At 35.4% G+C, this 13550-nt stretch overlaps 1 protein-coding gene across 1 annotated transcript; it reads left to right on the forward strand.

Annotated features, from left to right (window-relative positions):
- Window positions 1-10927: 10927 nt before the first annotated feature.
- Window positions 10928-11746, forward strand: LOC145681977 (uncharacterized). Its single transcript, XM_081753578.1, has one exon. The coding sequence runs from the start codon at window positions 10928-10930 to the stop codon at window positions 11744-11746; it is 819 nt and encodes a 272-aa protein (XP_081609704.1).
- Window positions 11747-13550: the final 1804 nt, after the last annotated feature.

Here is a 13550-nt window from a genome sequence, read left to right on the forward strand (position 1 = left end):
TAAGGCAGCAGACTACTAAATGTTTTTGAAAAACTAATATTTTTTCTTTTGTCTGTTTTTCGTAGGTGGAAAGAGATAATAAAATGTAACTTACCACAATAATAGATAATGTTATTCTAAACCCAAAAATAAAAATAGAAAGAATTTTCAGTATTGCCATCCATAGAAATTACAGTGTGACCAGAATTTGAATTACTCAAAAATCTAGGTAAAGGCAGCGACTAGAAAAATGAACTCAACGGTAATTGATGACTTATCATGCTGTCTATGCTCCTTGTTTACTACATTTTAAATAATGTTTCTATTTATTTTGTAAAACTTAAACAAATTATTACAAAATAAATAAGTTATTACAAAATAAATACAAATATTATTTAAAAAGTAGTAAACAAGGAACATAGACAGCATGATAAGTCATCAATTACCGCTGAGTTTATTTTTCTAATCGCTGCCTTTACCTAGATTTTTAAGTAATTCAAATTCTGGCCACACTGTAATTTCTATGGATGGAAACAATGAAAATTCTTCCGATTTGTATTTTCGGTTGTAGAATAACATTATCTATTATTGTAATAAGTTACATTTTATCACCTCTTTCCACTTACGAAAAACGGGCAAAAGAATACTTATTGGGTTTTCAAAAATACTTAGTAGTCTGCCCCCTTAAAGAGAGAATTTCTGTACTAAATTATTAACCAACCTTCGAAATTGTGGATTCATAGAGCGAAAATACAACTCATTCGTTATCCTTTCGCTTCCGTGGATGAAGTATTGCATACAGACAATATGCAAATACTCCAAATCAAGGACCTAACCCTTCAAGAAACTAGCTTCCATGCTAGTATTATTGAAAAATAAGTAAATGTATTATATTGACAACTTACACAATGCAAGCCAGAAGAAACATTTTTCAAATCATAGCTCAAGTGAAGTAACATTAAAATTGTACTTCAAGTGACCTCAAGTTTTGAATGCATTTACGTTATACAATATGAGGCTAAGGAGCCTTGTAAGTTTGGATGGCTAATACGAGCGACACCATATTTTAGATAAGAGTAATGGAGGTAGAATTGCATCTATTACTGTATAGTACCATTATGGTGGCCATCTTAAAGTTCCCGATCGTGAATTTAGATTCCGAATTTTTAATAGAAAAGGGTCATATGACACACTGTTTTGGGATAGTTTTTCACCATAAATACACATCTGACTATTTCCAACTTATCAATAATTATTTAATAGATATTACCTTCATAATATATGTTAATTAACTTACAAGTGTATTTCCAAACTTACAAGATACTTTTGGCTGATATTGTATATTATAAAAGCATTCAAAACTTGGGATCGTTTGCGGCACCATTTAATATTATTAAACTGAGCTAATTTTTCTTCTGGCTTACTTTGGTCTGACATGGAACCATTTTAAGAGGTCAGATTCAAAAAAACTCGGAAGTCGAAAACTAAGAACCACCTTAATATATATATATATATATATGACTTTGAAGCAATATGGCGCACATCTCCATTAAGCCTTCTCAACCGTATCTACTGCCTGGGTTTAAAGTCACTCGAGAGTAAGAGAGTAAATGTATCCATCCAGGCCCGTATCCACGGGTGGGGGGGGCTATGGTGGGCCGGATCCCCCCTAAAATTTTCACGGTAGGCTTGCAAATGAACTATATGTTGATGAACTATTGGTTGGATCGCCCCTCCCTCTACATTTTTGGACTGGCTACAGGCCTGTACCCATCCCTCTAGCGATCTAGAAAATACTCTATGTTCCTTAGCTTTCGTAAAAAAAAATATATTATTCGGCTTTGATAGAATATGTGTATATGTTTTATGGCGCTTTCCCATAGTTCCTATTATTTGGAACTAAAATCAGTCAATTATAGGGAGTGAATTTAGTACTATATGTATATGTTCAGCGCAATTTTTATAAAAAAAAATCTCCAATTTCACTACCCAACAGTGAAAATGTAACTGGAATGAAATAAATGTTTGATAACTATATCGACCACACTGATAACGAAAACGACAATGAAAAACTGGAATTAGCTCTCGTTTCCAAGTTAAAAGGAGGGGGTTACATTTAATTATATTAATTATATTTTATCAGCATTCATTGTCAATCCCTTCCCATATATGTTTCAAATCCCGCTGATTGTAGACAAAGTGATTAAGTTTCCTGCAGGCAACAATAGTTGTGTGTATTTTGTCGCTATTTTTAGCCCGGGCTCGTAACAACAACGGGAAGGGAAAGGAGAATGGAAGGGAGGAGTGGAGCATATTTCATTTAAGCGTAGTTTGTCTGTTACAAGCTGTGTTGTGTTCTTGTGCTGGAAGAACGTGTTATTGAAGTGTAGTTAGTGCGTGTGGTCATTGTAATTCCTGTGATTCAATATGCCTCACAAATGAGTAAACAGTGCTGACTATTTTTGTTACATTTGCGGACAGGCTACATTGAAATCGCAAAGGAGGCCAATAACGGCATATATTAACAAGGCGTACAGACTGTACTTAGTGAAATCGGGGACCAGGACAAGCCCTGGGCTCCTCATGTATGTTGCATATCTTGTGTCTCAAGTCTTCATTCGTGGTTAAACCGTAAAAGATCTTCTATGGGCTTTGCTATACCCATGACCTGGCGAGAACCATCAAACCATGTGGATGATTGTTACTTTTGTATGACAACTCCGCTAACACATCATATTTCCAAGAAGAAAAAGTCTTCCTTGATATATCCTAACATACCGACGGCCATGCGACCAGTGCCTCACGGAGATGGACTGCCTGTTCCTGTTCCACCTGATTGTGATAGTGACAAGGGCGGTAGCGAAACTAGTGCTGCACCATCACCATCAAAACCCAGTTCTTCGAAAGATCCTGATTTTATGTGTAACGATGAGTGTACAGAGAATCACAAAATGACACAGTGTGAACTTAATGACCAAGTGAGAGATCTGGAATTGCCTAAAGATAAAGCTGAACTGTTGGCGTCAAGACTACAACAGTGGAATTGCCTTGATAAGACGGTAAATGTGACTGCATTCCGCAACCGCCATATGTCATTCCTTCCATTTTTCGAAAGTGAAAAGAACTTGGTATTTTGTAGTGATGTAGAGGGACTAATGGCAACTATGAGCATTGACTATAAAAGTGATGAGTGGAGGTTGTTCATCGACTCCTCCAAAATAAGTCTCAAATGTGTCCTCCTGCACAATAGCAACGTGCTACCATCGATTCCGATTGGGTATGCACCTTACATGAAAGAAACATATAATAACATGAAACAATTGTTATTGCGATTGAACTATGACAAATTTAAATGGCAGATTTCCAGGGATCTGAAAGTCATAGGCATATTACTTGGGCTACAACAGGGCTACACCAATACTGTTGCGTCCTGTGCCTCTGGGATAGCCGCGCCAAAGCACTTCATTATAAAAAGAAAGAAAGATTGGCCTAAGCGCCAATCTTTGAACCAGGACCTTACAATGTTATGCACGAAGCACGTCTTAGGCGAAAATAAAAAAGGGGATTTTTGTGGGTCCCCAGATACGTAAACTGTACAAAAATGAGCATTTCAACACCATCCTGACAGGTGATGAAAAGTTAGCTTGGGATGCCTCTTTTCAAGTATCAACAAACTTTTTAGGAAATAAGAGGACAGAAAACTATAAGGATCTTGTGGCAAATTTTCTGCACTGCTACAATAGATTGGGGTGTAAGATGTCCTTAAAGTTACATTTCTTAGATTCCCACTTGGACTTCTTTCCTGACAACTGTGGTGCTGTAAGCGACAAGCACGGGGAACGCTTCCACCAGCGATTTCGGACATGGAAATGAGATACCAGGGAAAGTGGAAGCAACAATGTTGGCCGATTATTGTTGGACACTAATCAGGGAATCACCAGCAGAAAACTACAAATGTCAGGCAAAGCGGTTGCGCCTTCAGTGGCCTTCCTCCGAGGAATAACAACAAGGTAAGTACACGGATAAGCTTATATAGGCAATAACGTAAAATTATCATAACCTTAAAACGAGAGCTAATCTTGCATTTTCATTAACATTTTCGTTATCAGCACACCCGAAAACAAAGATTAGCTGTTCTCATGCCAGTTACAGAAAAAAAGTAAAATTTTGTTGGTTAAGGTAAGGCGACAATAATAATAATAATAATAATTATTATTATTATTATTATTATTATTATTATTATTATTATAATGAGGAGGAGGAGAAGGAGGAGAAAGAGAAGAAGAAAACTGTCGCTCGCTTATACAATGCACTGCATCACTAGTGGTAAAACAAGCATCAAAATTTCATAAAATACTCATAAAATGGCTACAGAATTGGTCATTCCTACGGCAGAGAAACATTTTCTTGAATGGTTTATTCATCATTTCCATTACAATTTGAAAGATTTGTTAGATCTAAATCAGTATATTGCAAATTTCCCATCTGCTTCTTCAGAACAAGATTAAGAAAGATGACAGTGAATAGAGTCGAAATCGATATTTCAACCGATTTTACATGTTTCATGGCCCATAATGCTGAAAATTTTTTGATTGATTTTTTTTGTATGTATATCTGTCTGCAATTGTTTATTTCTCCTTTCATCTGTTAGTACGTAAACATGACTAGATGCCAAATTTTAAGATCTTCACGAGATTTTACAGAATGATTTTGTTCTTTCAGCTCTTTCTCCAAGAATAAGGTAATAAAATATAAAGTGAAAACCAAGATTTCATTTACTCGAAACCAACTCTAATAATTTTATTTATACAATTGTATTTTAGCAATCTATCTTTGATATTGATAATAAAGCTGACAAAACTGCCAATATTAAAATTAGGTTACTGATTTTCATATGTACGACCTCTAATAGAGATTAATCAATAGTGTCTTCTGTAAATATTATGCAACAAATGAAATGTTTATAGTACTCGTGTTAGACCACCGAAGTACTCATAGCTTTTCATTATGTATTTTACTTAAGCATCTATTCCAATTGAAGACCTGAGTTTAAAAAAAAAAAAGGTACCAAGTCCTTGGAAGTATTTTTTTTTCAGGAGGAACAAAAAAATTCATAATATTAAATGTATTTTGTTTGGAAGTGCAAATTTTTAGTTTGTCTTATTAATTATGTCCTTTTCTATCCCTCCTTGAAGTTACAACTGCGTGAAACAGATACATCAACATGAAAAATATGTAAGCTTATATAGTATATGTCTGTGGAGTTGGGATGTTTTTCAATTCAGTTTCTCGATTTGAAATGTTATTGTGCTGTACAGTACTGTTACATGTTCAAAGTGTGAATGATTGGTGCTTATAGGGGGCACGGTGACTCAGTAGGCTCCTTCCCGCTGGTCTAGTGGCTAGCACGTGCGTCTTTGATGTTCCGGGTTCGATTCCCGGTAGGAGAGCCTTTGGAATTTTATCTATCTTCAATGTTTCTGTGTTGTGTTCCACTCATGTTTGGATTACGTAGATTGTACGTGACATGGCAATAGAGGCTAATATCCCGGTTGGGAAGAAAAAAAGTGGTAGAGCGCTTACCTCGGGTGCGTGGGTTCCATGATTCGATCCAAAGCCAAGTAAGTTTGTGGTGAACAGCATCGTGTCAGTTTGTTTTCTTGGGGTGCTCCCATTTCTTCCCACTTTCTCATTCCACCAATTCTTTCATCATTCACTTGCCATTCTCCCTTAGCTTAAAGAGCAAAATCGTGTTATGTTAAACTAAAAGATTTCAATTCATTGATGTGCTAATGAGAAAAGAGAGACTGTTTATATCGGAAAGTCTTGCCTCCTGCCAAGTTAATCCTTAAATGACACCACTGTGTTGTGATATATTGTTGAGTGATTGTTGTAATTTATGTATTGTTGTGATACTAGATAGGCCTATACAGAAATATACCGACATCAAATAGCTATATATATATATATATATATATATATATATATATATATATATATATATATATATATATATATATATATATATATATATATATATATATATATATATATATATATATTACCGCACGACTTTAAAGGCAGACGAAAGAGTCCAATAATGTTATTAAACGTCCCGATTAGGAAGAGGCGACTATAGCGCTTTTCAAATGATAACTTATGTGACCTTGAAAGGGCTGTCTGCTTTCTCCAATTGCAGTAGCACGGTGTTGTCAATTTGCGGCAGGTGATTATATTATATTGACTTTCGCACCACTGCGAATGTTGTCAATACCAGACATGCTTCCTAAAAATATTATATTGCTTTATTAATTGCTGTCTACAGCGAGTAGGAAACTGATTTATGAATACATACGTGCAAACCACATGTTTCTATGTCGACTGGTAGTCATGATACAGATTTTTAAATATTTCTATAGAAAACAATTGTAAAAATAACTGCTAGTAGATTTTGATTCAAATTTTTGTTTAATATTTTTCTGTCATATAAAGTCGAACCCATAACCTATCATAAGAAGTAAACAAAACAACCTACGAATATTACGTGGGTTCCCTTTATTTGGAGATGCATATGTAACTGAGTATTTTTAAGCAAACATTTTTATATGAATAATATAACAAAAGTAGTGTAAACAAAGAAAGTAGAAGATTCTATTTCTTTTGAAAAGCAATTTTAAAACAAACACATCTTTATCTGTTTAGGTAATGTGATTTTTTTTTTTTAATTTTAGTTTCACAATTGACTATTTCATCATCCATTTAACCCCCCCCCCCTCTCCTCTTTACCCTTCTACTCACAATAGGAACTCATGATTGTTGAACAAATACACAGAGGCTTTAGAATTCGTTTGTGATATTCATTTTAGCTGAAACAAGGAAGTCATCAAGGAAGAAGGCCTCTCTAAACCAACAAGGAAACTAACCATGTAACAGGAAGATGGCTTATATTCGTATTTCCAGCATGGACATTGAATATTCTAAATTTTATTGGAATAACATTTTTGACATTATGCATTTTGCTGTTAATTCATTTGCTATAACGCTAGGTGGAAAAAGAGCGAGAAAAGGAAGGAGAATCCGATCCGACAACGCTGCGCTAAATATTGTGTACCATTGGTTACTCCTTATGTTGCTTCTCATCTGCAAAAGAACTGTAACTTTGGTTTCTCGTTGTTTACTACTAAGGTCAAATCAAGCACTATGGCCGAACAGAATATTTCTTAATCACTAAAGTTATCCATTGTAGCCATGTGATTCGCCTGAATGGAAAAGTGTCCTAAATCCCTCAACTGAACTGACTAACATCCCAAGTTCTTTGACTTAGGATGTTATTCTATTCACCTAAAATTATATTGTATTAAAAATAAGATTTTAAGTTGGGTTTAGGCTGTAATAATAGGCAAGTGAATAGCCCTTAGAACCTAGATGCCGACGAAGAAACTGAAAATATGAAAAGAATGTTTACTTTGTATGGTTTTCAATTCATGTCCTCAATTGTACATAGTATTTCGGTACCTGGAACTGAACAATAATCATGTTCCACTTATTTTCTACCGATTAAAATTACTAACTTTGACACCAAAGATCTTTGTAAATATTGCCCTTTAGTTTCTTGTATGGGTTTTGTTAACATCTCTCTTTGATTCGAGTGTTTTGAAATTTTCGCTTAGGAAACAGAATGTTAATTCAATGTTAAATTTGAATTAATCAATGTTAATTCAGCAAGTGATTGGAAACCATTTGAGTTCAAATACAGCGAACTCCGGTTTAGAGTAACACACGTATGCAACGAATGTGCTGCATGTATATGGCACTCACTTCACATGAATCAATAGCAGATGTTATAAAACGTTCTCGCAAAATAATTCAAAAGCATATCACATTAAAATTCTCATTTATGTTAACGAAAAGAGAAAAAAAACTTTCTGCCATATATATCTTTATTTTATTTGTTTAAAAATATGGAATTTTCAATATGTCGTAAATAAACTACAGCCCTCAACATATGTTCCCGTTCCTCAAAAGCGAGTAACAGTGAGATTTTAGGGATTGGCACGGGAAGAAAACTCTCAGTCGGAGATACAAAAGTACCTCCTTCCCCGCCCCACCTTGATCATATCAGCAATGGTGTTCAATGTGGAGTATACCATATCTTTACAGTAATTTTTCAACTCCCGTATATAAAATTTCACTTCCCCTCTCGAGGAAAATCTAAAATCATTATTGGCTAATATAACTAAGGAAAGTGATAATGAGTTTTCTGATTGTGAAAAAAAAATCACCCCTCATTTGTTTTAATAAAATCTTAATTGTAAGTACACTCTGTATTTACTTTACATTTACCCTCAAATTAACGTTTAACAGATTTGTTTCATATATTCCTCCTAACTCTTATTCTAAATAGCAATGTCAAACCTTTATTATAAATAGACATTGCATTTTCTTAAGGTTTAACAGACTTGTTTCATGTAACTCTTGACACTAAGTCTTGTTCTAACTGACAATGTCAAATCTTTATTATAAATAAACATTTCACTTACTTAACGTTTACCCTCAATTTAGCGTTTAACAGATTTGCGCCATACATTTTCCCCTAACTCTTGTTCTAAATATCAATGCCAAAATTTTATTATAAGTAGATACTGAATTTAGTTTACGTTTAATCTCAATTTAGTGTTTAAGAGATTTCATCCTTATATTTTCCCTTAATTCTTGTTTTAAATAGCAATGACAAATCTATATTATATATAGGCACTGAATTTACTTAACGTTTAACAGATTTGTTTCATATATTTCCCCATAACTTTTGTTCTAAATAGTAATGTCAAACCTTTATTGTAAAGAGACACTGCATTTACTTAATGTTAAACCCTAAATTAACGTTTAACAGATTTGTTCCCTGTACTATCGCCTAACTCTTGCTATGAACAGCAACTGCAAATCGTTATTTAAGTATACACTGCATTTATTTAATGTTTAAGATTATTTTAATGTTTAACAGACTTGTTGCACTTATTTTCCGCTAACTTTTGTTCTAAATAGCAATGGCAGACCATTATTATAAGTAAACACTGCATTTACTTAATGTTTAACAGATTTGTACCTTGTGCCATTCCCTAACTCTTGTAATAAATAGCAATGGCAAACCGATATTTAAGTAGACACTACATTTATTTAATGTTTAAGATTATAAGTATACATACATTAATGTTAATAGATTCATTCCATGTATTTTCTGTTAAAAATAGCAGTAATAAACCTTTATTATAAGTACGTACTGCTTTTTACTTAACGTGTAACCTCAAATTAATGTTTAAAGGGTTTGTTCCGTGGATTTTTCTCAAACCTTTGTTCCAAATACCATTTCCTTTAAATAAAAATTTTCGAAGTCTAAAATCCAACTTTTTTGTTTGCCCGTAACTCTTGAATTAACATTCTGTAGAAAATATTCCACACACTCACTAATCAAATCAAAGTCTACCTCTATGCAGTTTGATTAACATCGGGTTCGCTCTGTAAGTCGCGTACAATTAGAGATCCCAACTGAGCGGTATTTTACCGGCAGGACAGCAAATAATGTAGTCATTGTGAAGAAGGTCCATGGCTAGTACAGATTCCTTACCGGCCGTACGTATGACCGGCGTTTTAATTTTTATTTGATACTATGAAATCAAAAATGAAATATTGGTACTAAGACGTCCAAGGGAAACTTACTTAACACTAGAACGACGGGAGCGGTCAGTTTGAAGACTTACAAATACCAATGATTGTACTTGTTGAATACCACTGAGTGATTGTAGCCTAAGTAGAAGCTACGTAGATCTACGTAGTAGCCTAAATAGATTAGAAAATAAGCATGTTGAAAAAAGAAGGCTGGTCGTTGATCTTCCTATGGTTAGCTTAATCGTCTTAGGCGCGGGAGACCCTGTTCGACTCCCGGTGGATATCGTATGGTTCGGATTCATTTTAAGCTGTAGGTCTATGTCTTCTATAGCTTCTCTGTTAAATAGAACTCAAAACTTGAATTCTATCAATCAGTTATCACTGACCTGGCAAAAAATTGAATTTGAGTCTTCCATTTGGCGCCATTTACTCTATCACGTTCGTCGTCGCAATATCAACTTTCCAACTCTGTTCTATAGCATTTAATGTTTTCTGCTGCACATGCACTACTCTGATATTTTGTTTAATAGTCAATGGAGATATTCAGTAGCAATTATTTCTATTCGTTTTAAAACTCTGACATGTTGTAGTTCGGATTTCTGTTTGTTTGTTTTGAAGCGAATTAGAACATAAACAAAATGAATAAAGCAAAGAACTGTTTTCTTATTCAAATCTTTTTCCTTTCACATTTCTTTCCATTGAATATGAAGGGACAAAGTATATTATGTAAAAGAAATCTAGGTAGTGCGAAATGTACTTAACTAAAACTTAACTAAATTATTCGACTCTTTTCGTTGAACTTGTGTTTACGTAGGTTTGCTTGTCACTATACAATGAACTGCATTCTTGATTGTTTTATTTGGATTTTGTTTCTAAGCAGTAGCTTTACATCATATTTTGTCAGTGGAGCAAGATCGTCCATAAGAGTTTTAAGTTCTTTGTAGTACAGGTTGTCCAAGAATTATCTATACAACTTTACGACGTTATATTTAAAGAAGTTAAGGTGATATTTACATGCTGTTTGTTGCATTCAATGCAGAAAGTCTTAAAGTTTTTTTTCTTTTACAGGCGGTTTTGTGCATTCAATGCAGAAAGTCTTACAGGTTCTTCTTTTGTTTTTTACAGGTTAGCAAAGAATAAATGAAGAAGTGGACACCACAAGAAAAAGCACAGTGGTGGTTTCTATGTGTCGCCTGGTACATAGAAACGAAGTCGGAATGTAAGGACCAAGTATGCACGTGATCCTCCAATCAGAGCTACAATTAAAGCTTGGTATAAACAATTCATGGAAACGGGAAGTGTTCTGCACCAGAAAGGAGCTGGAAGACCAAGTACCAGTCAGGAAGATGTGGAAAGAGTGAAACAGGCCTTTGTGCATAGTCCAACAAAATCTGTTCGCAAAGCGGCGAGAGAATTGAATATGCCCAGGGCTACGGTTCATAATGTTCTTCATAAACGGCTGAAGCTGCACGCTTACAAGGTGCAACTCCTTCAGGCCTTATTACCAACCGACAAACCCAGACGTACTGACTTTGCTTGTTACATGCAGAACCGCATTGAGCACGATAACCAGTTCCTGCAAAAGATTTGTTTCAGTGACGAGGCAACATTCCATGTGTCTGGGAATTTGAACAGGCACAATGTTCGCATATGGGGATCCGAGAACCTTCATGTAACACGTGAGATGGAGCGAAATAGCCCTAAGGTAAATGCCTGGTGTGGGTTAATGCATAATCGCATTATTGGACCCTTCTTTTTCGCTGAAAATTCAATCACAGGTCAGGTCTGTCTGGATTTGCTCCAGCTTTATGTGATTCCTCAGTTGGAGGATCTGCAACCAAACATTCTGTTTCAACACGATGGAGCTCCGCCACACTGGTCTTTAGAAGTTCGAGAATACCTGGATGAGGTGTTTCCCAATAGGTGGATTGGTCGCGACGGTCCGATATCATGGCCTCCGCGGTCGCCGGATCTGCCACCACTGGACTTCTTCCTGTGGGGGTACCTTAAGGACATCGTCTTCGCTACTGAGGTAGCAAACCTTGAACAGCTAAAGCAGCGTATACTTGCTGCTTTTCAGACAGTAACTGATGATTTGCTGTAGCGCAAATGGGTTGAAATTGATTTTCGTCTGGATGTGCTTCGTATCACACGTGGTGCCCACATAGAGGTGTACTGAACAGGTAAAAAAAAAACTTTAAGACTTTCTGTATTGAATGCAAAAAACCGCATGTAAACATCACATTAACTTCTTTCAATATAACGTCGTAAAGTTGTATAGATAATTCTCGGACACCCTGTATATTAATATACAATTCATTAAAACGTATGTACTGCTCAAACTTATGGGGGAATTCCTGTGTAAATTCTTGACCTCATTACGATAGGTCCCATAGGTCTAGAGCTATGGAGCTTTAAAATTTACTTTTCGTCGTTTCCGGCATCTTGTGACTCCGGAAATACGCAGATTGCACTCTGTTTACTAGACTTTCTTTTTTTTCTTTTTTGCTTCTTCTTACAAGGGAAGAGAGGGAGATTATATATCGAAGTGGAAGATGGTTTATATACGAATCGAAAGCACTAATGACGCCTATTACGAAATTGTAATAAAAAAAAAAAAATTCCGAATGCATCTGCTGTGCGAGTTATATGAATATACAGGGTGTCCAGAAAATCCGTTTCCATCCGTAGCAATCGCAAACGATGAGACAGATGCCAAACACGTGTTTGATCATTTTAAAAGTGCAACGTATCACAGCAAAAAATGTTGTCCCAGGGCCACCCGCAGGGTCCCAAGCGGGGTTCAACTCAAAAATTGAAAAATATAAGGGGTCAAGTAGCATGTTGGAAATCTGTTGGGAAATGAAAGACGGAACAAGTTTTGAATCACTAAAACTTACCCTGTGCAAAATGGCAGCCGGTCAAAATGTCAGCAAAAAGCCATTGTAAAGTCTATGGCCACTCCAAAAAAAAATCTAAAACGGTTACATTGAGAAAAAAATGTAGGTGGCGTACTTAAAAAGATAGGTTACATGCATAATTCCTGTAGTTTTTGGACAACGTACAGCAGACGTATAACTGAAAACGCATGTTTTATAATACTTTCTGTATAAGTGTTCCATCTATACGTACTTTCCGTATGAAACAATGTAGGCGGTCAGGATCTCACATACAATTGAACATATAGCTGACGAAGGTAACGTAAGTATATGCATGTGATATACGGAAAACTGTTGGATGTCAGACATCCTGCAACGGCATGATGTAACATCTAAGGGCAGTGCCTATGTAGTATACGGATAACGTATGCTCCATACTGATTTCTATAGTAAGCAAAAGGATACCGTATATTTGTACAATATACCGCTGTCCGGAGAACGGATTTTTCTCTGTGTAGACAGATGTCAAAACAGGAAAACATGTGTGTCATATATTCAAAAATACAATGACTGAAAGTAAAAATATTTGTCCCAGAGTCCTCCACAGGATCCAGATAGGGTAATACCAAAATTTGAAAATTTTGACTAAGAAAGGTCAAGTAGCATATCGTTGGAAAGCTGTTGGGAAATGAAAGAAGGCGGAACAAGTCTCGACTCTCTAAAATTACCCTGTGTAAAATGACAGCCGGTCAAAATGAACAACTTCATTTCGATTCTCCGAGCGCAATCACTTTCCATTTAGCAATCGGCACTTATTGTGATTGCGAAACATTTTCACGTATTCGCTGTTCCTGCTACAAGATCTTTTAAAATGCATTTTGTAATTGAGAATTCAGACAACTAGCATAAGTACCAGTATTGTATAGTCGTAAATAAGTACAGGCTACGAAGAATAGTCGCAAATAAGTATTTATTTCTTATAGCTCAAACCTCTACTTATTTATGTTTGTGGTGGTACATTATATGTTC

This window comes from Thermobia domestica, chromosome 3 (genome assembly GCF_964235325.1).
Source record: "Thermobia domestica chromosome 3, izTheDome1.hap1.1, whole genome shotgun sequence".
Classification (NCBI taxonomy): domain Eukaryota; kingdom Metazoa; phylum Arthropoda; class Insecta; order Zygentoma; family Lepismatidae; genus Thermobia; species Thermobia domestica.

Coding starts and splice junctions, on each gene's coding strand:
- LOC145681977 (XM_081753578.1), top strand. CDS start 10,928: ATGGAAACGGGAAGTGTTCTGCACCAGAAAGGAGCTGGAAGACCAAGT.